The 26,527-nt window shown below is 56.2% G+C and overlaps 1 protein-coding gene across 1 annotated transcript; it reads right to left on the bottom strand.

The window, feature by feature from the left end:
- Nucleotides 1-1,161: 1,161 nt before the first annotated feature.
- Nucleotides 1,162-23,006, bottom strand: SLC22A15 (solute carrier family 22 member 15). Its single transcript, XM_082245677.1, has 12 exons — nucleotides 22,887-23,006; nucleotides 18,090-18,263; nucleotides 16,763-16,895; nucleotides 13,957-14,121; nucleotides 12,788-12,917; nucleotides 11,005-11,217; nucleotides 10,786-10,926; nucleotides 9,228-9,316; nucleotides 5,043-5,157; nucleotides 4,827-4,899; nucleotides 2,594-2,800; nucleotides 1,162-1,432 (listed from the first exon to the last, which is right to left on the bottom strand). The coding sequence occupies exons 1-12, from the start codon at nucleotides 22,971-22,973 to the stop codon at nucleotides 1,340-1,342; spliced, it is 1,620 nt and encodes a 539-aa protein (XP_082101803.1). The 5' UTR covers nucleotides 22,974-23,006; the 3' UTR covers nucleotides 1,162-1,339.
- Nucleotides 23,007-26,527: the final 3,521 nt, after the last annotated feature.

Genomic DNA, 26,527 nt, shown 5'->3' with positions numbered 1-26,527 from the left:
TTTATGTAGAAAGTTCCAGATTTCAGATATAAATAATAAAAGATCGTCCACCAGGAGAGGCGGGACGAGGCACAGAGACCCCCCCCACCCAAGTCTATGTCTGTAAAGGCTCGTGTAGTATCCTCCTCAGGCTGTAGAGAACTGTAGACTCCAGGATTGCCGTGTCTATGAGATGAATAAGGCGGGCCTATGCTTAAAGGGGGTCTCCGATCAGCCAGTCAGAAGGCACTTCACATTAATTCACTGGGCCGGCGATCGATTCCCATAAAGTGCAGCAGATGGGAGGAGACAGCAGAAAATATTTCTGGGGAGCTCCAACCTCCTTCACCTCTATTCATACCCCCCCCCCCATCCCCCATATACATAATGACCCTCCATCATCCTATCCTCTATTCCCATAGTCCTCCTGGTACACCAACACCACTGCATCCATGAGCTTCGGGGTCTCTGCACCCAGGTCCCATTGAAGCAGCTTCTGGGGGGTACAGGTAGACAATCCAGGAGAGCTGAGTGTCCTCTGATGGAAGAGTTCCCCCAATCATCGTTCACCAAAGGGCAGAGCTGAGTGTCCTCCGATGGAAGAGCCCCCCCAATCATCGCTCACCAGAGGGCAGAGCGGAGTGTCCTTCGATGGAAGAGCCCCCCTAATCATCGTTCATCACGGAGGGCAGAGCGGAGTGTCCTTCGATGGAAGAGCCCCCCTAATCATCGTTCATCACGGAGGGCAGAGCGGAGTGTCCTTCGATGGAAGAGCCCCCCCAATCATCGTTCATCACGGAGGGCAGAGCTGAGTGTCCTCTGATGGAAGAGTTCCCCCAATCATCGTTCACCAGAGAGCAGAGCGGAGTGTCCTCCGATGGAAGAACGCCCCTGATCATCGTTCACCATGGATGGCAGAGCTGAATGTCCTCCAATGAAAGGGCACCCCCCCAATCATCGTTCACCACGGAGTGCAGAGCTGGGTGTCCTCCGATGGAAGAGCCCCCACAATCATCGTTCACCACAGAGGGAAGACCTGAGTGTCCTCCAATGGAAGAACCCCCCCCCCAATCATCGTTCACCACGGAGGGCAGAGCTAGGTGTCCTCCGATGGAAGAGCCCCCCCAATCATCGTTCACCACAGAGGGAAGACCTGAGTGTCTTCCAATGGAAGAACCCCCCAATCATCGTTCACCACGGAGGGCAGAGCTGGATGTCCTCCGATGGAAGAGCCCCCCCAATCATCGTTCACCACAGAGGGCAGAGCTGAGTGTCCTCCAATGGAAGAGCCCCCCCCCCCAATCATCGTTCACCACAGAGGGCAGAGCTGAGTGTCCTCCTATGGAAGAGCCCCCCCCAATCATCGTTCACCATGGAGGGCAGAGCTGGGTGTCCTCCGATGGAAGAGCTCATCCTCATCGCTGGAAGTCTCTCTGTCTGGACCTGAAACACCCTGCAGACAGGGGGCGACAAATATACATTATATGGTGAGGTCCCCAACCTCACTCCACCCCAACCCCCCCCCCCCCCCCTCTATAACTCTCTTTTCTCTATTCCTCTCCTCCCTTCCTCTATCCCTCCTTCTCACCAACCCCCCCTTCACACACTATTCCCCTTCACAATCCCCCGTCTATACCCCCTCTCCAGTTTCACCTTTCCCATCTTTATATCCCCTCCCTTTCCAACTCCCCCATTCTACCCTTTCCTAGTCTCACACCTCCCTCCCCCCCCCCCAATCAATACCCCCTCTTCAGTCTCACCTTTACCATCTCTATATCCCCTCCCCTTCCAACCCCCCATTCTACCCCTACCAGATCTCACACCTCCCTTCCCCTATACCCCCCTTCTTCTCAGCCCCCCCCCCCACTATACCCCTTCTTGATCACCCCTCTATACCTCCATCTGTACCCCCTTTCCAGTCTCACTTTTCCTATCTCCTTACCCCCTCCCCTTCCCCTACCTAAACTCACACCTCCACCCCCCTATACCCTCCCTTCCCCTTCCCAATACCCCCTCTATACCCCTTTTTCAGTCTCACCTTTCCCATCTTTATATCCCCTCCCCTTCCTAACCCCCCCCCCCCCATTCTGCCCTTTCCTAATCTCACACCTCTCCCCCCACTATCCAACTTTCCAATCCCCCCTCTCAAGTCACCTTTCCCATCTCTATATCCCCTCCCAACTCCCCCTATCTAATCTAACCCTCCCCCACCATCCCCCCTTTTCAGTCTCACCTTTCCTATCTTTATATCTTCTTCCAGCCCCCCCCATTCTACTCCTACCTAATCTCACTCCTCCTCCCCACCCCCCAACTTCCCAATCCCCTCCTCTATACTCCCTCTTCAGTCTCACCCTTCCCATCTCTATACTCCCTCCCACCTCCCCCCTCTAGACCCCCTCCACCCTACTGCTTCTCAATTTCACCTACCAGAGACAGCCAGGTAGATAGCATTTACAGAAGGAGGTCAGTGATGGCCGCCCCCATCTTCCTCCAGTACAAGTCATTCCTCTGTCTACAGATGGATCCTCACTGCCCACCGCAGATATTTCCCAACTTCCCACCTTCCAGAAGCCCCCCTCACATGACCACCATCTACCCCTCTATGATGTCATACTTGTCTTTCTCCCGTCGGCTCCTCGCTCAGCAGAGTCTCCTCCTCCCCCTCTTTGGTCAGCAGACGTCGGTAGGACACCACCTGCAGGTCGGACAGGGTGTCGGGGAGCGGGGTGTTCAGGGTTTCTGGTAACAGGAGGCTCAGGAGGCCGGCAGACATCCCAGAGGCACCAAACACAATGTAGGGCAGATACCACCGCAGGGGGCGCTGAGGGACACAAGAGGGACATACAATGAGAAGAGGGTCATGGGGGGGGGGGGGGGTTATACACTTCACCTACAGCGACATTCTGACAACATGTATCTCACATCCTCTATGGTGGTCACTGGTGAGGAGCAGAATTGGGTTTTGCTTTGCCAAAACCTTTTAGTGAACTTTTCCACTCTGATGAAACATGGTGGAGTCCATAAAATGGCTCCTGTGCGTTCAATAGGCTTCAATTGGCTCTTGGGGGTACAATGGGCTACAACAGGTACTTGGGGGGTCAATGGGCTCCAACAGATTCCTGTAGGGACAATGGGCTCTGAATGATTCCTGATGGTTCAATGGGCTCTAAGTGGATCTTAGGGGATCAATAGGATCCAACTGGCTTTTTGGGGTTCAATGTGCTCTGACTCCTTGGGGTCCAGTGGTTGCTGACTGTGGTTTCAGTAGGCTCCAAATGGCTCCTGAGACTTCAGTGTCCTCTGACTAGTTAGTGGGCTCTAACCGACTCCTAGGGGTTCAATGGTCTCTGACTTCAGGTCTGAACTCTACCTCCTGGAATGTCAATAGACTCTGACAACTGGGGGTTTAATGGGTTCCAACTTTTGCCTAGGGGTTCAATGGGCTCGGATTGGCTCCTGAGGGTTCAGTGTGCTCTCTAACAGGCTCCTGTAAGGTCAATTGGCTCCAAGTGGATCTTGGGGGCTCAATGGGATCTAACTGGCTCCTTGGAGGTTCAATGGGCTCTGACCCCTGGGGGTTTATTGGGCTATGACTCCTGGGGGTTCAATGTGCTTAGCCTGACTCCTGGAGCTTCAATGGGCTTTGACTACAGGTCTGAACTCTACCTGGCTTCTGGAGGGTCAATTAACTCTAACCGATGTCTGGGGGTTCAATGGGCTCAAACCTTTTAGTAGGTCTCTTCATTGTGCTCCTGTAGGTTCAATTGGCTCCAAGTAGATCTAGGGGGCTTAATGGGATCTAACTGGCTCCTTGGGGCTCAGGGGGCTTCTGACTGACCGACTCCTGGCGGCTCAGGGGGCTTCTGACTGACCGACTCCTGGCGGCTCAGGGGGCTTCTGACCGACTCCTGGCGGCTCAGGGGGCTTCTGACCGACTCCTGGCGGCTCAGGGGGCTTCTGACTGACTTCTGGCGGCTCAGGGGGCTTCTGACCGACTCCTGGCGGCTCAGGGGGCTTCTGACTGAACGACTCCTGCCGGCTCAGGGGGCTTCTGACTGACCGACTCCTGCCGGCTCAGGGGGCTTCTGACTGACCGACTCCTGCTGGCTCAGGGGGCTTCTGACTGACCGACTCCTGCTGGCTCAGGGGGCTTCTGACTGACCGACTCCTGGCGGCTCAGGGGGCTTCTGACTGACCGACTCCTGGCGGCTCAGGGGGCTTCTGACTGACTCCTGGCGGCTCAGGGGGCTTCTGACTGAACGACTCCTGCCGGCTCAGGGGGCTTCTGACTGAACGACTCCTGGCGGCTCAGGGGGCTTCTGACTGAACGACTCCTGGTGGCTCAGGGGGCTTCTGACTGACCGACTCCTGCCGGCTCAGGGGGCTTCTGACCGACTCCTGCCGGCTCAGGGGGCTTCTGACTGAACGACTCCTGGTGGCTCAGGGGGCTTCTGACTGACCGACTCCTGCCGGCTCAGGGGGCTTCTGACCGACTCCTGGGGATTCAGTGTGTTCTAACAGACTCCTGTAGGGATAAATGGGCTCCGAGTGGATCTTGGGGATTTAATGGGATCTAACTGGCTCCTTGGGATTCAATGAACTCTACCTGGCTTCTGGAGGTTCAATGGGCCCCAAAAGACTTCAGGGGGTTCAATAGGCTCTAAATGGCTGTTGGGGGTCCAGTGGCTCCTATCTAGATATATGATAGAGGTCCTCCAGACCTGATTCATTATTCGGCAGGCTGCTGCATGATGGTATATGAAGAGGAGACACCCCCAAATTAGTCTGGGGATGCTTTGATTGTTACATTTTACAAAGAATGATAAAAAAATCTGATTTCTCCATACCAGAGCCGGAACGAAGGGAGCGATGATCCCTCCAACGCGGGAGAACATGGAGCAAACTCCCATCCCCAGACTCCTGCAAGACAAGATATAAGGAGCGATCAATGGGCAATCCATAGACTCCCCCCCCCCCCCCCATACACACTGCTTACAGCTTACAAGGTGACTGACCCCCCCCAAATACACACATGATGACAGACACCCTGGGGGGGCACGTACCGCACAGAGGTGGGGTAAAGCTCCGTTGTGTAGATATAAACAATGTTGAATGCTGCGCTGATACATAACTTCCCGACCAATGACAACATCTGACTGTTCACCACAGACAGGAATCCTGCAACACACAAATCATTACTGTCTGTGTACAGAAGGGAGGGGGTACAGGTGTGTGTGTGTGTACACAGGTAGGGGAGGTGGGGTGTACAGGTGTGTGTGTGTACAGACGGAGTGCCTGTGTGTGTGTGTGTACAGATGTGGGGGTTATGTGTACAGGGGGGGTATGTGTACAGGGGTGTGTGTGTACAGGCAGGCAGAGTGCATGCATGTGTATGGGTGTGTGTGTGTGTGTACAGGCGGAGTGTGTGGGTGGGTATGTGTGTATGTGTGTGTACCGTCGGAGTGCCTGTGTGTGCGTGTACAGGTGGAGTGCGTGCGTGTGTATGGGTGTGTGTGCGCATGCGTGTGTGTGTGTGTGCAGGCAGAGTGTGTGCGTGGGTATGTGTGTGTATAGGCGGAGTGCCTGTGTGTGCGTGTACAGGCGGAGTGTGTGCGTGTGTATGGGTGTGTGTGTGCACGCGTGTGTGTGTACAGGTGGAGTGCGTGCGTGTGTATGGGTGTATGTGTACAGGTGGAGTGCATTTGTGTAGGGGTGTACAGGTGTGGGGGTATGTGTACAGGGGTGTGTGTGTACACAGGTAGGGGATGGGGGGTATGTGTACAAGGGTGTGTGTGTTCAGGTAGTGGAGGGGGGTGTGTGTACAGGGCAGGGTGTACAGGGGGTGTGTGTACAGGTGTGGGGGTATGTGTACAGGTAGGAGAGGTGTGTGTGTGTGTGTGTGTGTGTACAGGGCAGGGTGTACAGGGGTGGGTGGGTGTGTGTGTGTGTGTGTACAGGTAGGGGAGGGGGTGTGTGTACAGGCAGAGTGCATGTGTGTATGGGTGTGTGTACAGGTGTGAGGGGGGGTGATGTGTGTATGGGGGGGGATGTACAGGCGGAGTGCATGTGTGCATAGGTGTGTGTACAGGTGTGAGGGGGGGAGGTGATGTGTGTATGGGGGGGATGTACAGGTGGAGTGCATGTGTGCATAGGTGTGTGTACAGGTGTGAGGGGGGGGGGGGTGATGTGTGTACGGGGGGATGTACAGGCGGAGTGCATGTGTGCATAGGTGTGTGTACAGGTGTGAAGGGGGGGGGGGTGATGTGTGTATGGGGGGGATGTACAGGTGGAGTGCATGTGTGCATAGGTGTGTGTACAGGTGTGAGGGGGGAGAGGTGATGTGTGTACGGGGGGGGGGATGTACAGGCGGAGTGCATGTGTGCATAGGTGTGTACACAGGTGTGAGGGGGAGGTGATGTTTTCCCGGGGGGATGTACAGGCAGAGTGCATGCGTGCATAGGTGTGTGTACAGGTGTGAGGGGGAGGTGATGTGTGTATGGGGGGGGGATGTACAGGCGGAGTGCATGTGTGCATAGGTGTGTACACAGGTGTGAGGGGGAGGTGATGTGTGTACGGGGGGATGTACAGGCGGAGTGCATGTGTGCATAGGTGTGTGTACAGGTGTGAAGGGGGGGAGGTGATGTGTGTATGGGGGGGATGTACAGGCGGAGTGCATGTGTGCATAGGTGTGTGTACAGGTGTGAGGGGGAGGTGATGTGTGTATGGGGGGGGGGGGATGTACAGGCGGAGTGCATGTGTGCATAGGTGTGTGTACAGGTGTGAGGGGGGGGGAGGTGATGTGTGTACGGGGGGGGGGATGTACAGGCGGAGTGCATGTGTGCATAGGTGTGTGTACAGGTGTGAGGGGGGGGGGAGGTGATGTGTGTACGGGGGGGGATGTACAGGCGGAGTGCATGTGTGCATAGGTGTGTGTGTACAGGTGTGAGGGGGGGTGATGTGTGTACGGGGGGGATGTACAGGCGGAGTGCATGTGTGCATAGGTGTGTGTACAGGTGTGAGGGGGGGGGATTATGTGTGTATGGGGGGGGGATGTACAGGTGGAGTGCATGTGTGCATAGGTGTGTGTACAGGTGTGAGGGGGGGGTGATGTGTGTACGGGGGGGATGTACAGGCAGAGTGCATGTGTGCATAGGTGTGTGTACAGGTGTGAGGGGGGGGGGGTGATGTGTGTACGGGGGGGGATGTACAGGCGGAGTGCATGTGTGCATAGGTGTGTGTACAGGTGTGAGGGGGGGGGTGATGTGTGCATGGGGGGGATGTACAGGCGGAGTGCATGTGTGTGTACAGGTGTGAGGGGGGGGTGATGTGTGTACGGGGGGGGGGATGTACAGGCAGAGTGCATGTGTGCATAGGTGTGTGTACAGGTGTGAGGGGGGGAGGTGATGTGTGTACGGGGGGGATGTACAGGCGGAGTGCATGTGTGCATAGGTGTGTGTACAGGTGTGAGGGGGGGGAGGTGATGTGTGTATGGGGGGGATGTACAGGCGGAGTGCATGTGTGCATAGGTGTGTGTACAGGTGTGAGGGGGGAGAGGTGATGTGTGTATGGGGGGGGATGTACAGGCGGAGTGCATGTGTGCATAGGTGTGTGTACAGGTGTGAAGGGGGGGGGGTGATGTGTGTACGGGGGGGATGTACAGGCAGAGTGCATGTGTGCATAGGTGTGTGTACAGGTGTGAGGGGGGGGAGGTGATGTGTGTATGGGGGGGATGTACAGGCGGAGTGCATGTGTGCATAGGTGTGTGTACAGGTGTGAGGGGGGGAGGTGATGTGTGTACGGGGGGGATGTACAGGCGGAGTGCATGTGTGCATAGGTGTGTGTACAGGTGTGAGGGGGGGGAGGTGATGTGTGTATGGGGGGGATGTACAGGCGGAGTGCATGTGTGCATAGGTGTGTGTACAGGTGTGAGGGGGGAGAGGTGATGTGTGTATGGGGGGGATGTACAGGCGGAGTGCATGTGTGCATAGGTGTGTGTACAGGTGTGAGGGGGGGGGTGATGTGTGTACGGGGGGGATGTACAGGCGGAGTGCATGTGTGCATAGGTGTGTGTACAGGTGTGAGGGGGGGGATTATGTGTGTATGGGGGGGGGATGTACAGGTGGAGTGCATGTGTGCATAGGTGTGTGTACAGGTGTGAGGGGGGGGTGATGTGTGTACGGGGGGGATGTACAGGCAGAGTGCATGTGTGCATAGGTGTGTGTACAGGTGTGAGGGGGGGGTGATGTGTGTACGGGGGGGGATGTACAGGCGGAGTGCATGTGTGCATAGGTGTGTACACAGGTGTGAGGGGGGGGGTGATGTGTGTACGGGGGGGGATGTACAGGCAGAGTGCATGTGTGCATAGGTGTGTGTACAGGTGTGAGGGGGGGTGATGTGTGTACGGGGGGGGATGTACAGGCGGAGTGCATGTGTGCATAGGTGTGTACACAGGTGTGAGGGGGGGGGTGATGTGTGTACGGGGGGGGATGTACAGGCAGAGTGCATGTGTGCATAGGTGTGTGTACAGGTGTGAGGGGGGGGAGGTGATGTGTGTACGGGGGGGATGTACAGGCAGAGTGCATGTGTGCATAGGTGTGTGTACAGGTGTGAGGGGGGGGTGATGTGTGTACGGGGGGGGATGTACAGGCGGAGTGCATGTGTGCATAGGTGTGTACACAGGTGTGAGGGGGGGGGTGATGTGTGTACGGGGGGGGATGTACAGGCAGAGTGCATGTGTGCATAGGTGTGTGTACAGGTGTGAGGGGGGGTGATGTGTGTACGGGGGGGATGTACAGGCAGAGTGCATGTGTGCATAGGTGTGTGTACAGGTGTGAGGGGGGGTGATGTGTGTACGGGGGGGGGATGTACAGGCAGAGTGCATGTGTGCATAAGTGTGTACACAGGTGTGAGGGGGGGGGGGGTGATGTGTGTACGGGGGGGGGATGTACAGGCAGAGTGCATGTGTGCATAGGTGTGTGTACAGGTGTGAGGGGGGGGGGGTGATGTGTGTACGGGGGGGATGTACAGGCAGAGTGCATGTGTGCATAGGTGTGTACACAGGTGTGAGGGGGGGGGGTGATGTGTGTACGGGGGGGGATGTACAGGCAGAGTGCATGTGTGCATAGGTGTGTACACAGGTGTGAGGGGGGGGGGTGATGTGTGTACGGGGGGGGGATGTACAGGCGGAGTGCATGTGTACAGGTGTGAGGGGGGGGGGGGTAAGTGCTGTCTGGGGGTGTGCAGAGTACCTGTCTTCCTCTCCGGTAGGAACATAATGCAGACACAGGCGATGCCGGCGGTGCAGAGAAACAGACAGAGGGAGCGTCTCCGACCAACACTGCACACAAAGCAGAGACATCATTACATGGCGCTACTGAGCTGTGATAACCACAGGGGGACAGAAGGGTCAGGGAAGAGTTACTATAGGGGGACAGACGGGTCGGGGAAGAGTTGCTATAGGGGGACAGACGGGTCAGGGCAAAGTTACTATAGGGGGGATAGACGGGTCAGGGCAGAGTTACTATAGGGGGAAAGACGGGCCGGGCAGAGTTACTATATGGGGACGGACGGGTCAGAGCAGAGTTTCTATAGGGGGGACAGATGGGTCAGGGCAGAGTTACTATAGGGGGACAGATGGGTCAGGGCAGAGTTACTATAGGGGGACAGATGGGTCAGGGCAGAGTTTCTATAGGGGGAAAGACGGGCCGGGCAGAGTTACTACATGGGGACGGACGGGTCAGGGCAGAGTTTCTATAGGGGGACAGATGGGTGAGGGCAGAGTTTCTATAGGGGGACAGACGGGTCAGGGCAGAGTTTCTATAGGGGGACAGATGGGTCAGGGCAGAGTTTCTATAGGGGGACAGATGGGTCAGGGCAGAGTTACTATAGGGGGACAAACGGGTCGGGGCAGAGTTGCTATAGGGGGACAGACGGGTCAGGGAAGAGTTACTATAGGGGGACAGATGGGTCAGGGCAGAGTTACTATAGGGGGACAGACGGGTCAAGGCAGAGTTTCTATAGGGGGAAAGAAGGGCCGGGCAGAGTTACTACATGGGGACGGACGGGTCAGGGCAGAGTTTCTATAGGGGGACAGATGGGTCAGGGCAGAGTTTCTATAGGGGGACAGATGGGTCAGGGCAGAGTTTCTATAGGGGGATAGACGGGTCAGGTCAGAGTTACTATATGGGGATAGACGGGTCAGGTCAGAGTTGCTATAGGGGGAAAGACGGGCCGGGCAGAGTTACTATAGGGGGGATAGACGGGTCAGGGCAGAGTTGCTATATGGGGATAGACGGGTCAGGGCAGAGTTACTATATGGGGACAGACGGGTCAGGGCAGAGTTACTATAGGGAGACAGACGGGTCAGGGCAGAGTTACTATAGGGGGACAGACGGGTCAGGGCAGAGTTACTATAGGGGGACAGACGGGTCAAGGCAGAGTTACTATAGGGGGACAGATGGGCCGGGGACAGATGGGCCACGCAGAGTTGCTATAGGGGGACAGACGGGTCAGGGCAGAGTTGCTATAGGGGGACAGACGGGTCAGGGCAGAGTTGCTATAGGGAGACAGACGGGTCAGGGCAGAGTTACTATAGGGGGACAGACGGGTCAGGGCAGAGTTGCTATAGGGGGACAGACGGGTCAGGGCAGAGTTGCTATAGGGGGACAGACAGGTCAAGGCAGAGTTACTATAGGGGGACAGATGGGCCTGGGACAGATGGGCCGCGCAGAGTTACTATAGCTGGACAGAGGAGTCAGAATAGGATGAGGGTTGAAGGCCATGGCATGGACGGTCCCGTGTGCTCACCTCCTGTGGTTGAGTAGATACATACATATGGGATACGCTGGAAGTTCGGCCAGACCGGACAGCGCCAAACTCAGGTAGAGGTCTCCACCCAGTTGCCCGGAGCTCAGCGTGAGCCCATAATACACCAGACTGCAGACGAACCTGAGGCACAGGAGTCATGTGATCAGTCATGGAGGGGGGAGGGGAGTGCAGGTAGGTGTACGCCGTCTCCTTACTTACCAAACCCACATCATGACCAACGTGCGTTTCCGCAGAACGGCGTGCCGGTATAGGGTGCAGACATTGGACTCCTGGACATAACTCTTCTGCCGGGGGGTGAGGGAGAAATGAGCCGGCTTCACACGGTTCCAGCGTGCCAGGAAGAGCAGAGAGTCCTTGGCTTCCTCCAGGCGGCCCTGAGCGTACAGCCAGCGGGGGGACTCCGGGAGCCACCTAGAGGGAGCACAGTGTAATGAATGGGTGAGACACAGGAAATGCCATCAGATCCTCGCCAGAGGACGTCACCGTGTGATCAGATCCTCTCCAGGAGGACGTCACCGTGTGATCAGATCCTCTCCAGAGGACGTCACCGTGTGATCAGATCCTCTCCAGGAGGACGTCACCGTGTGATCAGATCCTCTCCAGGAGGACGTCATCGTGTGATCAGATCCTCTCCAGGAGGACGTCACCGTGTGATCAGATCCTCTCCAGGAGGACGTCACCGTGTGATCAGATCCTCTCCAGGAGGACGTCACTGTGTGATCAGAACCTCTCCAGGAGGAAGTCACCGTGTGATCAGATCCTCTCCAGGAGGACGTCACTGTGTGATCAGAACCTCTCCAGGAGGAAGTCACCGTGTGATCAGAACCTCTCCAGGAGGAAGTCACCGTGTGATCAGATCCTCTCCAGAGGACGTCACCGTGTGATCAGATCCTCTCCAGGAGGACGTCACCGTGTGATCAGATCCTCTCCAGAGGACGTCACCGTGTGATCAGATCCTCTCCAGGAGGACGTCACCGTGTGATCAGAACCTCTCCAGGAGGACGTCACCGTGTGATCAGATCCTCTCCAGGAGGACGTCACTGTGTGATCAGAACCTCTCCAGGAGGACGTCACCGTGTGATCAGATCCTCTCCAGGAGGACGTCACCGTGTGATCAGATCCTCTCCAGAGGACGTCACCGTGTGATCAGATCCTCTCCAGGAGGACGTCACTGTGTGATCAGAACCTCTCCAGGAGGACGTCACCGTGTGATCAGATCCTCTCCAGGAGGACGTCACCGTGTGATCAGATCCTCTCCAGAGGACGTCACCGTGTGATCAGATCCTCTCCAGGAGGACGTCACCGTGTGATCAGATCCTCTCCAGAGGACGTCACCGTGTGATCAGATCCTCTCCAGGAGGACGTCACCGTGTGATCAGAACCTCTCCAGGAGGACGTCACCGTGTGATCAGATCCTCTCCAGGAGGACGTCACTGTGTGATCAGAACCTCTCCAGGAGGACGTCACCGTGTGATCAGATCCTCTCCAGGAGGACGTCACCGTGTGATCAGAACCTCTCCAGGAGGACGTCACCGTGTGATCAGATCCTTTCCAGGAGGACGTCACTGTGTGATCAGAACCTCTCCAGGAGGACGTCACCGTGTGATCAGATCCTCTCCAGAGGACGTCACCGTGTGATCAGATCCTCTCCAGGAGGACGTCACTGTGTGATCAGAACCTCTCCAGGAGGAAGTCACCGTGTGATCAGATCCTCTCCAGAGGACGTCACCGTGTGATCAGATCCTCTCCAGGAGGACGTCACCGTGTGATCAGATCCTCTCCAGAGGACGTCACCGTGTGATCAGATCCTTTCCAGGAGGACGTCACTGTGTGATCAGAACCTCTCCAGGAGGACGTCACCGTGTGATCAGATCCTCTCCAGAGGACGTCACCGTGTGATCAGATCCTCTCCAGGAGGATGTCACCGTATGATCAGAACCTCTTCAGAAGGACGAGTCATGCGATCAGAAGATGTACTCACAGTGAGAGGATGAACACCGCCAGGCCATGTATGTTCACCAGAACCGCCAACAGGCGCCAGGACCGCACAAAATACCCAATCAGAGCGAACTGCGAGATTCCCAATGCAAATCCAAATCCAGACACCGACCCTGAGGAGGAAAAGAGATGGCAACTGACACTGGGCTGGAGACAGGAGGACAGCGGGGACACACAGAGAGGAAAGCGGAGGACACACAGAGAGGAAAGCGGAGGACACACAGAGAGGAAAGCGGAGGACACACAGAGAGGAGGACAGAGGAGGACACGCAGAGAGGAAAGCAGAGGACACACAGAGAGGAGGACACACAGAGAGGAGGACAGAGGAGGACACACAGAGAGGAGGACAGAGGAGGACACACAGAGAGGAGGACAGAGAGGACACACAGAGAGGAGGACACACAGAGAGGAGGACAGAGAGGACACACAGAGAGGAGGACACACAGAGAGGAGGACAGAGAGGACACACAGAGAGGACACACAGAGAGGAGGACAGAGGAGGACACACAGAGAGGAGGACACACAGAGAGGAGGACACACAGAGAGGAGGACAGAGGAGGACACACAGAGAGGAGGACAGAGGAGGACACACAGAGAGGAGGACACACAGAGAGGAGGGCAGAGAGGACACACAGAGAGGAGGACAGAGGTGGACACACAGAGGAGGACACACAGAGAGGAGGACAGAGGTGGACACACAGAGGAGGACAGAGGAGGACACACAGAGAGGAGGACACACAGAGAGGAGGACAGAGGAGGACACACAGAGGAGGACACACAGAGAGGAGGACACACAGAGAGGAGGACACACAGAGAGGAGGACACACAGAGTGGAGGACACACAGAGTGGAGGACACACAGAGTGGAGGACACACAGAGTGGAGGACACACAGAGTGGAGGACACACAGAGAGGAGGACAGAGGAGGACACACAGAGAGGAGGACAGAGGAGGACACACAGAGAGGAGGACACACAGAGTGGAGGACACACAGAGAGGAGGACACACAGAGAGGAGGACACACAGAGAGGAGGACACACAGAGAGGAGGACACACAGAGAGGAGGACACACAGAGTGGAGGACACACAGAGTGGAGGACAGAGGAGGACACACAGAGAGGAGGACACACTGAGGGTTGGGGTGGGAGGTTACCAGCCAGAGCCCAGTAGGTGGCACCAATGTACTCATTCAGCAGCACGAAGGCAACAAGCGACATTCCACCATTGGCAATTCCCGCCATGAAGCGGGTGATGAGGAAGATGGTGAACGATGGTGACAACGCGTTCATCAGAGAGAAGGAGAGATCCAGAGCCAGACCTGCAAGAGAGACACCTGTGTTACATAACCCCCTCATTTACCCCTCCAATTGCCCCCCCCACCCCCATCCAGCCTGGGCCGGAGGTCAGATGAGGTCATATACCGGAAACATGAATATGTGGAAATCCCTCCCCCACCCTTCATAGCCAAATCCTCAATGTGATGTCAGTAGGACAAATTCTAGAAGGAAATGGATCCCAAAACTTCCCAAACACTTCCAGATCTAGTATTGATATTCACCCTGAAAACATCAAACCAACACCCCCATCCATCAACATTCCCCCATCCATCAACATTCCCCCATCCATCAACATTCCTCCATCCATCAACATTCCCCCATCCATCAACATTCCCCCATCCATCAACATTCCTCCATCCATCAACATTCCCCCATCCATCAACATTCCTCCATCCATCAACATTCCCCCATCCATCAACATTCCCCCATCCATCAACATTCCCCCATCCATCAACATTCCCCCATCCATCAACATTCCTCCATCCATCAACATTCCCCCATCCATCAACATTCCTCCATCCATCAACATTCCTCCATCCATCAACATTCCCCCATCCATCAACATTCCCCCATCCATCAACATTCCTCCATCCATCAACATTCCCCCATCCATCAACATTCCTCCATCCATCAACATTCCCCCATCCATCAACATTCCCCCATCCATCAACATTCCTCCATCCATCAACATTCCCCCATCCATCAACATTCCTCCATCCATCAACATTCCCCCATCCATCAACATTCCTCCATCCATCAACATTCCCCCATCCATCAACATTCCCCCATCCATCAACATTCCCCCATCCATCAACATTCCTCCATCCATCAACATTCCCCCATCCATCAACATTCCCCCATCCATGAACATTCCTCCATCCATCAACATTCCCCCATCCATCAACATTCCCCCATCCATCAACATTCCCCCATCCATCAACATTCCCCCATCCATCAACATTCCCCCATCCATCAACATTCCCCCATCCATCAACATTCCCCCATCCATCAACATTCCTCCATCCATCAACATTCCCCCATCCATCAACATTCCCCCATCCATCAACATTCCTCCATCCATCAACATTCCCCCATCCATCAACATTCCCCCATCCATCAACATTCCTCCATCCATCAACATTCCCCCATCCATCAACATTTCTCCATCCACATCCTTCCTTAGTCCTCCATCCATCCACATCCATCCCCTATCCACATTCGTCCATCAACATGCCTCCATCCACACCCATCCTCCATCCATCAACATGCCTCCATCCACACCCATCCTCCATCCATCAACATGCCTCCATCCACACCCATCCTCCATCCATCAACATGCCTCCATCCACACCCATCCTCCATCCATCAACATGCCTCCATCCACACCCATCCTCCATCCATCAACATGCCTCCATCCACACCCATCCTTTATCTACATTAATCCACACCATTCCTCCATCCACATTCATCCTCCATCCATCATCAATCCTCCATCCATCTGTAACGGAACCATGACCCACGCTGTGTTTGTGGGCTTCCGTCAGTATACGACTTCCTCCAGTTTGAACAGATATCAGATATTCCAGCTGCCCCCCATATAAAAAACTAGCCGAGAATGGCTTGTATAGAACTGGAACCAACAACTTTATTGAACAGTCTCTCACACAATATATACAGCACAGATAAACATCCCCCTCCTGATCAGATTATCCCACTAGGTCAGGTGCCTGATTACATTATCATATGCAGATGAAATTGTATACAGAAATACATTTCACATATCGAAGGAACAACCAACACAAACAGTATTCTACTTTCCCACCAATAACTAACAGATGACAATGATTCAATCACCCTGAGCCAATTAACTAGCAGACTGATGGCCTCGAGCCTCGAAGTACAATACACATTATCAGAAGTGTAAACACAGAACCCCCAGTAGATAACAGGTGAGTAAATCAGCATATTAAATGATGTGTGGAAGACAGGTGGGTGAGCCGATGTTCGCATCTGCAACGAGTCTGACTGTGTGAAACCATCTCTTATTGGCAATTTTTTTAAACAATGTTACTTTGTATTTATCTATCTTCTGTCTGATCAATGTTTATAAACAATGTTACTTTGTATCTCTGTATCTTCTGTCTGATCAATGTTTATAAACAATGTTACTTTGTATCTCTCTATCTCCTGTCTGATCAATGTTTATAAACAATGTTACTTTGTATCTCTCTATCTTCTGTCTGATCAATGTTTATAAACAATGTTACTTTGTATCTCTCTATCTCCCGTCTGATCAATGTTTATAAACAATGTTACTTTGTATCTCTCCCATCTCCTGGCTGATCAATGTTTATGGGGGGAGATTCTTTAGCCGTGATATGGGATGGATAAAGCAGACGTGACTTTGCACTGCTATTGGAGGATCTCGGTGAGTGACACGCATGCTCAGTCTCCAGGTCTACAGAACAGAAGCAGGTAAGAAGCAGTAATGTGATAAAATCCTGGCAGATACAGAACACAACTGAAGGAAAATGTTGTCTGAAAGAAGTTCCAGCACTGTGACCCCGGATTTATCTTTAGTATCCCAATATCTAGACCCTCCCCCCCATGTCACCCCCTTACCTGTGATATAGACGGGCTTCCTGCCAATCCGGTCCGATAATTGCCCAAATAGCACAACTCCAATCAGGACTCCTCCGAAGAACAGCGAGCTGGCTGTGCTGACCTCATAGGCGGCTCCTCCTATCAGCGACCACTACGGGGAGAGAACCAAGATGGCAGAGGTGACTGCGGAGTACAGAGATACGGGGAGCTCATAAAACCTCTTCTAATGACGCTCCATGTGACCCGATCCACTCTGTATTCCCTTACACTCTCCTATTACATAGAGAAATTCATAGATCAGCCACTAGAGGGAGCTCTGTATTCCCTTACACTCTCCTATTACATAGAGAAATACATAGATCAGCCACTAGAGGGAGCTCTGTATTCCCTTACACTCTCCTATTACATAGAGAAATTCATAGATCAGCCACTAGAGGGAGCTCTGTATTCCCTTACACTCTCCTATTACATAGAGAAATTCATAGACCTGCCACTAGAGGGAGCTCTGTATTCCCCTACACTCTCCTATTACATAGAGAGATTCATAGATCAGTCACTAGAGGGAGCTCTGTGTTCCCTTACACTCTCCTATTACATAGAGAAATTCATAGACCTGCCACTAGAGGGAGCTCTGTATTCCCTTACACTCTCCTATTACATAGAGAAATTCATAGATCAGCCACTAGAGGGAGCTCTGTATTCCCTTACACTCTCCTATTACATAGAGAAATTCATAGATCGGCCACTAGAGGGAGCTCCGCATTCCCTTACACTCTCCTATTACACTAATGGGCACTGATGGGCACAGATGAGCAATGATGAGGCTTCACTGATGAGGTAACACTGATGGGCGCTGATGAGGTGGCACTAATGGGCACTGATGAAAGCCGAGAGGGCTGCACTGATGGGCACTGATGTGGTGGCACTAATGGGCATTGATGAGTGATGATGGGGCTGCACTGATGGGCGATGATGGGGCTGCACTGATGGGCGATGATGGGGCTGCACTGATGGGCGATGATGGGGCTGCACTGATGGGCGATGATGGGGCTGCACTGATGGGCGGCATTAATGTCCCCTGTCACAGGATTGGCGGTTATCACTTTCCTTTCCTCACACGGTGACAGCGCTGAGGATAGGAAATGCCGATGACTGGGATTGGTTTACCTGGGATTAGCTGTGATTGGACACAGCTGATCACATGGTAAAGAGCGAATGTCATTGGCTCGTTACCCTGATCGGTGATGCGTTGTGTCTGAGGGAGGCGCTCACCACCGATATGGGTCGTCCCCCCAGAAGAGCCCACCCATATCACTGGCCCAACCTCTCGGGGGAGGGGTCTCACCTCTGAGCTGATAGAAGTGAAGTTCCCATCGAAGTGCAGGTGGCCGCCATTTTCTCCGCTGGAATTCCCCGCCGAACGATTGGTGGAATTGGGGGCGGCAGCGTCGTATTCCCAGTGATAGGGGGGAGTGGCCCCCAGGATGGTGATCAGGACGACCTCGGTGGCCACATAGAGCTAAGGGGAGACATGGAGGAGAATTACCCACAATCCTCATCACTGGATCAGAGCCAACATCAGCTGGAGCGTAGTTCAAAGACAGACCAATACATGGAGGGTGAGATATGGGGGGGGGGGGGGTAGATGAGAGAGGGGGGGAGAGATTGGGGGGTAGATGAGAGAGAGATCAGGGGGGGGGGGAAGGAAGGAAGGAAGATGAGAGATCGGGGGGGGGGAATAGGAAGAAGAGAGATCGGGGGGGGGGGGGGAATAGGAAGAAGAGAGATCGGGGGGGGGGGGAATAGGAAGATGAGAGATCGGGGGGGGGGGGGGGGGAATAGGAAGATGAGAGATCGGGGGGGGGGGAATAGGAAGATGAGAGATCGGGGGGGGGGAATAGGAAGATGAGAGATTGTGGGGGGGGGGGGGAATAGGAAGATGAGAGATCGGGGGGGGGGAATAGGAAGAAGAGAGATCGGGGGGGGGGAATAGGAAGATGAGAGATGGGGGGGGGAATAGGAAGAAGAGAGATCGGGGGGGGGAATAGGAAGATGAGAGATGGGGGGGGATAGGGAGATGAGAGATCGGGGGGGGGATAGGGAGATGAGAGATCGGGGGGGGGGGTGGAGGAAGGTGAAAGATTGTGGGGGGGGGGGGAATAGGAAGATGAGAGATCGTGGGGGGGGGGAATAGGAAGATGAGAGATCGTGGGGGGGGGGGAATAGGAAGATGAGAGATTGTGGGAGGGGGGAATAGGAAGATGAGAGATCGTGGGGGGGGGGGGAATAGGAAGATGAGAGATCGTGGGGGGGGGGGGGGAATAGGAAGATGAGAGATGGGGGGGGATAGGAAGACTTTTCTGCAGAGGAGGAACCTCCAGCAGAAGCACTGACAGCGGGGCAGAGAACTACAGAACTCTGCCCCACACCTGTGGCAGTGCCGGAGGCCCAGGGTGAGAAGATGGTGGATCTTCCCCGGAGGAAGTCAGGGATGCAGGCAGTGGAGGAATCCATCCCCCCTCCCCAGCAGCAGATCCACAGTTAAGGAGAGGGGGTGGGGTGGTTGTTCTCCCTCCCCAACAGTCAGCCAGAGTGGAGGAAACGGTCTTCCCTCCCCAGCCAGGATCTGTGCACCTCGGGGGCAGTGACAGAGAAAGGTCATCCCAGCAGCCAGATGAGGGTACGGAAGATGGAGCAGCCGGCTCATCTCCCCAGTGGCAGATCTACAGTTCAGGGGAGGAGGCGGTTGTCCTGCCTCCAACAGCAGAGTAGGGACTCCGGAGCAAAGGAAGTCTTCCTTGCTCTACAGCAGGAGTCTCAAAGATGGAGCAACGCGCTCATCTCCCCAGCGGCAGATCTACAGTGTGGGAGTGGAGGAAGCCGGCTTCCCTCCCCAAGCGGTTGAGGTCCCCAGCTGAGGCGCTGAAAACAGGACAGCACTGCTGGCCTCTGCCCCACACCTACACAGGACAGAGCGCTGCTGGCCTCTGCCCCGCACCTACACCGTCTCCACAGGACAGAGCGCTGCTGGCCTCTGCCCCGCACCTACACCATCTCCACAGGACAGAGCTCTGCTGGCCTCTGACCCACCCCCACACCGTCTCCACAGGACAGAGCTCTGCTGGCCTCTGCCCTGCCTCTACACCGTCTCCAGAGGACAGAGCTCTGCTGGCCTCTGCCCTGCACCTACACTGTCTCCACAGGACAGAGCACTGCTGGCCTCTGCCCCGTACCTACACCGTCTCCACAGGACAGAGCGCTGCTGGCCTCTGCCCCACACCTACACCGTCTCCACAGGACAATGCTGCTGGCCTCTGCCCCGCAAACCTACACAATCTCCACAGGACAGAGCTCTGCTGGCCTCTGCCCCACACCTACACCGTCTACACAGGACAGAGCTCTGCTGGCCTCTGCCCCGCCCCTACACCATCTCCACAGGACAGAGCTCTGCTGGCCTCTGCCCCGCAAACCTACACAATCTCCACAGGACAGAGCTCTGCTGGCCTCTGCCCCACACCTACACCGTCTCCACAGGACAGAGCTCTGCTGGCCTCTGCCCCGCCCCTACACCATCTCCACAGGACAGAGCTCTGCTGGCCTCTGCCCCGTACCTACACCGTCTCCACAGGACAGAGCTCTGCCCCGCACCTACACCGTCTCCACAGGACAGAGCTCTGCTGGCCTCTGCCCCGCACCTACACCATCTCCACAGGACAGAGCGCTGCTGGCCTCTGCCCCGCACCTACACCGTCTCCACAGGACAGAGCTCTGCTGGCCTCTGCCCCGCCTCTATACCGTCTCCAGAGGACAGAGCTCTGCTGGCCTCCGCCCCGCACCTACACCAACTCCATAGGACAGAGCACTGCTGGCCTCTGACCCACCCCCACACCGTCTCCACAGGACAGAGCTCTGCTGGCCTCTGACCCACCCCCACACCGTCTCCACAGGACAGAGCTCTGCTGGCCTCTGCCCCGCCTCTACACCGTCTCCACAGAACAGAGCGCTGCTGGCCTCTGCCCCCCACCTACACCGTCTCCACAGGACAGAGCGCTGGAAGGGGGGGGGAGAGGAGGAGGAATCTGGAAGGGGGGGGTAAGAGGAGTGACCTGGAGGGGGGGGGGGGGTAAGTGGAGGAGGAATCTCTGGAGGGGGGGGGGGGTAAGAGGAGGAGGAATCTCTGGAGGGGGGGGGGGTAAGAGGAGGAGGAATCTCTGGAGGGGGGGGGGTAAGAGGAGGAGGAATCTCTGGAGGGGGGGGGGTAAGAGGAGGAGGAATCTCTGGAGGGGGGGTAAGAGGAGGAGGGATCTGGAGAGGGGGGGGGAGATGAGGGATCTGGAGAGGGGGGGGAGATGAGGGATCTGGAGAGGGGGGGGAGATGAGGGATCTGGAGAGGGGGGGGGGAGATGAGGGATCTGGAGAGGGGGGGGGGAGATGAGGGATCTGGAGAGGGGGGGAGATGAGGGATCTGGAGAGGGGGGGGAGATGAGGGATCTGGAGAGTGGGGGGGGAGATGAGGGATCTGGAGAGGGGGGGGGATGAGGGATCTGGAGGGGGGGGAAGATGAGGGATCTGGAGGGGGGGGGAGATGAGGGATCTGGAGGGGGGGGGGAGATGAGGGATCTGGAGGGGGGGGGGAGATGAGGGATCTGGAGGGGGGGGGTGAGGGATCTGGAGGGGGGGGGTGAGGGATCTGGAGAGGGGGGGGAGATGAGGGATCTGGAGAGGGGGGGGAGATGAGGGATCTGGAGAGGGGGGGGAGATGAGGGATCTGGAGAGGGGGGGGGAGATGAGGGATCTGGAGAGGGGGGGAGATGAGGGATCTGGAGAGGGGGGGGGAGATGAGGGATCTGGAGAGGGGGGGGAGATGAGGGATCTGGAGAGGGGGGGGAGATGAGGGATCTGGAGAGGGGGGGGGATGAGGGATCTGGAGGGGGGGGAGATGAGGGATCTGGAGGGGGGGGGGGAGATGAGGGATCTGGAGGGGGGGGGGGGTGAGGGATCTGGAGGGGGGGGGATGAGGGATCTGGAGGGGGGGGAGATGAGGGATCTGGAGGGGGGGGAGATGAGGGATCTGGAGGGGGGGGGGAGATGAAGGATCTGGAGGGGGGGGGGGGAGATGAAGGATCTGGAGGGGGGGGGAGATGAAGGATCTGGAGGGGGGGGGAGATGAAGGATCTGGAGGGGGGGAGATGAGAGATCTGGAGGGGGGGGGAGATGAGGGATCTGGAGGGGGGGGGGAGATGAAGGATCTGGAGGGGGGGGAGATGAGGGATCTGGAGGGGGGGGGAGATGAGGGATCTGGAGGGGGGGAGATGAAGGATCTGGAGGGGGGGGATGAGGGATCTGGAGGGGGGGAGATGAGGGATCTGGGGGGGGGAGATGAGGGATCTGGAGGGGGGGGGATGAGGGATCTGGAGGGGGGGGGGATGAAGGATCTGGAGGGGGGGAGATGAGGGATCTGGAAGGGGGAGATGAGAGATCTGGAGGGGGGGGGGATGAGGGATCTGGAGGGGGGGAGATGAGGGATCTGGGGGGGGGGAGATGAGGGATCTGGGGGGGGGGGAGATGAGGGATCTGGAGGGGGGGGGAGATGAGGGATCTGGAGGGGGGGGGGGGAGATGAGGGATCTGGAGGGGGGGGGGGGGAGATGAGGGATCTGGAGAGTGGGGGGGGATGAGGGATCTGGAGGGGGGGGAGATGAGGGATCTGGAGGGGGGGGAGATGAAGGATCTGGAGGGGGGGAGATGAAGGATCTGGAGGGGGGGAGATGAGAGATCTAGAGGGGGGAATGAGGGATCTGGAGGAGGGGGGGGGGGGAGATGAGGGATCTAGAGGGGGGGAGATGAGAGATCTGGAGGGGGGGGATGAGAGATCTGGAGGGGGGGGGATGAGAGATCTGGAGGGGGGGAGATGAGGGATCTGGAGGGGGGGGGATGAGGGATCTGGAGGGGGGGGGGAGATGAGGGATCTGGGGGGGGAGATGAGAGATCTGGAGGGGGGGGGGAGATGAGGGAATTTGAAGGATAGAAGTGTGAAGGGGAGGATCAGGAGGGAGGAGATCTGACAGCCTGAGGACCAATCATTGGACCGCACTCTACAATCTCATTGGATGATCCTTGTGTCAGCCCCTCCCCCACCTCACCTGTAGGACCACATTGAGGAGGAAGCAGAGATAGATCTGGTAGATCCCCATCCCCCCGACAATCTTCAGAGCCGCATCCACCTCCATCCTGCAACCAGAGAGACCGCATTATTACCCCTCCCCACCCAGAGAGACCGCATTATTACCCCTCCCCACCCAGAGAGACCGCATTATTACCCCTCCCCACCCAGAGAGACCGCATTATTACCCCTCCCCACCCAGAGACACCCCATTATTACCCCTCCCCACCCAGAGAGACCGCATTATTACCCCTCCCCACCCAGAGAGACCGCATTATTACCCCTCCCCAACCAGAGAGACCGCATTATTACCCCTCCCCAACCAGAGAGACCCCATTATTACCCCTCCCCAACCAGAGAGACCCCATTATTACCCCTCCCCACCCAGAGAGACCGCATTATTACCCCTCCCCACCCAGAGAGACCCCATTATTACCCCTCCCCACCTCCAACCAGAGAGACCCCATTATTACCCCTCCCCACCTCCAACCAGAGAGACCGCATTATTACCCCTCCCCACCTCCAACCAGAGAGACCGCATTATTACTCCTCCCCCAACCAGAGAGACCGCATTATTACCCCTCCCCACCCAGAGAGACCCCATTATTACCCCTCCCCACCCAGAGAGACCCCATTATTACCCCTCCCCAACCAGAGAGACCGCATTATTACCCCTCCCCACCCAGAGAGACCCCATTATTACCCCTCCCCAACCAGAGAGACCGCATTATTACCCCTCCCCAACCAGAGAGACCGCATTATTACCCCTCCCCACCCAGAGAGACCGCATTATTACCCCTCCCCACCCAGAGAGACCGCATTATTACCCCTCCCCACCCAGAGACACCCCATTATTACCCCTCCCCAACCAGAGAGACCCCATTATTACCCCTCCCCACCCAGAGAGACCCCATTATTACCCCTCCCCAACCAGAGAGACCGCATTATTACCCCTCCCCAACCAGAGAGACCGCATTATTACCCCTCCCCACCCAGAGACACCCCATTATTACCCCTCCCCACCCAGAGAGACCGCATTATTACCCCTCCCCAACCAGAGAGACCCCATTATTACCCCTCCCCACCCAGAGAGACCGCATTATTACCCCTCCCCAACCAGAGAGACCCCATTATTACCCCTCCCCACCCAGAGAGACCGCATTATTACCCCTCCCCCACCCAGAGAGACCCCATTATTACCCCTCCCCAACCAGAGAGACCCCATTATTACCCCTCCCCACCCAGAGAGACCGCATTATTACCCCTCCCCCACCCAGAGAGACCGCATTATTACCCCTCCCCACCCAGAGAGACCGCATTATTACCCCTCCCCACCCAGAGAGACCACATTATTACCCCTCCCCACCCAGAGAGACCCCATTATTACCCCTCCCCACCCAGAGACACCCCATTATTACCCCTCCCCACCCAGAGACACCCCATTATTACCCCTCCCCACCCAGAGAGACCGCATTATTACCCCTCCCCAACCAGAGAGACCCCATTATTACCCCTCCCCAACCAGAGAGACCCCATTATTACCCCTCCCCAACCAGAGAGACCCCATTATTACCCCTCCCCAACCAGAGAGACCCCATTATTACCCCTCCCCACCCAGAGAGACCGCATTATTACCCCTCCCCACCCAGAGAGACCGCATTATTACCCCTCCCCACCTCCAACCAGAGAGACCGCATTATTACCCCTCTCCACCCAGAGAGACCCCATTATTACCCCTCCCCATCCAGAGAGACCCCATTATTACCCCTCTCCACCCAGAGAGACCCCATTATTACCCCTCCCCACCCAGAGAGACCGCATTATTACCCCTCCCCAACCCGAGAGACCGCATTATTACCCCTCCCCATCCAGAGAGACCCCATTATTACCTCTCCCCAACCAGAGAGACCGCGTTATTACCCCTCCCCACCCAGAGAGACCGCGTTATTACCCCTCCCCACCTCCACCCAGAGAGACCGCATTATTACCCCTCCCCACCTCCAACCAGAGAGACCCCATTATTACCCCTCTCCACCCAGAGAGACCCCATTATTACCCTTCCCCATCCAGAGAGACCCCATTATTACCCCTCCCCACCCAGAGAGACCGCATTATTACCCCTCCCCAACCAGAGAGACCCCATTATTACCCCTCCCCATCCAGAGAGACCCCATTATTACCCCTCCCCACCTCCAACCAGAGAGACCCCATTATTACCCCTCCCCATCCAGAGAGACCCCATTATTACCCCTCCCCATCCTCCAACCAGAGAGACCGCATTATTACCCCTCCCCCAACCAGAGAGACCGCATTATTACCCCTCCCCACCTCCAACCAGAGAGACCGCATTATTACCCCTCTCCACCCAGAGAGACCCCATTATTACCCCTCCCCATCCTCCAACCAGAGAGACCGCATTATTACCCCTCCCCACCCAGAGAGACCGCATTATTACCCCTCCCCAACCAGAGAGACCGCATTATTACCCCTCCCCAACCAGAGAGACCGCATTATTACCCCTCCCCACCTCCAACCAGAGAGACCGCATTATTACCCCTCCCCAACCAGAGAGACCGCATTATTACCCCTCCCCAACCAGAGAGACCCCATTATTACCCCTCCCCATCCAGAGAGACCCCATTATTACCCCTCCCCACCCAGAGAGACCCCATTATTACCCCTCCCCATCCTCCACCCAGAGAGACCGCATTATTACCCCTCCCCAACCAGAGAGACGGCATTATTACCCCTCCCCAACCAGAGAGACCCCATTATTACCCCTCCCCATCCAGAGAGACCCCATTATTACCCCTCCCCATCCTCCAACCAGAGAGACCGCATTATTACCCCTCCCCCAACCAGAGAGACCGCATTATTACCCCTCCCCACCCAGAGAGACCGCATTATTACCCCTCCCCACCTCCAACCAGAGAGACCGCATTATTACCCCTCCCCAACCAGAGAGACCGCATTATTACCCCTCCCCACCCAGAGAGACCCCATTATTACCCCTCCCCATCCTCCAACCAGAGAGACCGCATTATTACCCCTCCTCACCCAGAGAGACCGCATTATTACCCCTCCCCACCTCCAACCAGAGAGACCGCATTATTACCCCTCCCCAAACAGAGAGACCGCATTATTACCCCTCCCCAACCAGAGAGACCGCATTATTACCCCTCCCCAACCAGAGAGACCGCATTATTACCCCTCCCCACCTCCAACCAGAGAGACCGCATTATTACCCCTCTCCACCCAGAGAGACCCCATTATTACCCCTCCCCATCCTCCAACCAGAGAGACCGCATTATTACCCCTCCTCACCCAGAGAGACCGCATTATTACCCCTCCCCACCTCCAACCAGAGAGACCGCATTATTACCCCTCCCCAACCAGAGAGACCGCATTATTACCCCTCCCCAACCAGAGAGACCGCATTATTACCCCTCCCCAACCAGAGAGACCGCATTATTACCCCTCCCCAACCAGAGAGACCGCATTATTACCCCTCCCCACCCAGAGAGACCGCATTATTACCCCTCCCCACCTCCAACCAGAGAGACCGCATTATTACCCCTCTCCACCCAGAGAGACCGCATTATTACCCCTCCCCACCTCCAA

This window comes from Pelophylax lessonae (assembly GCF_965119305.1).
Source record: "Pelophylax lessonae genome assembly, chromosome: 2".
Taxonomy (NCBI): Eukaryota; Metazoa; Chordata; class Amphibia; order Anura; family Ranidae; genus Pelophylax; species Pelophylax lessonae.
The sequence above is the reverse complement of the archived record's forward strand: the minus strand, read 5'-3'. Positions and strand labels throughout refer to the sequence as shown.

Bases quoted from the DNA above. Each gene is read 5' to 3' on its own strand.
- SLC22A15 (XM_082245677.1), bottom strand. From the start codon at position 22,973: ATGGAGGTGGATGCGGCTCTGAAGATTGTCGGGGGGATGGGGATCTAC. The intron at 18,264-22,886 runs GTGAGGTGGGGG...GTCTCCCCTTAG, and splicing joins TCCTCAATGTGGTCCTACAG to CTCTATGTGGCCACCGAGGT. The intron at 4,900-5,042 runs GTACGTGCCCCC...CTTGTCTTGCAG, and splicing joins CTTTACCCCACCTCTGTGCG to GAGTCTGGGGATGGGAGTTT.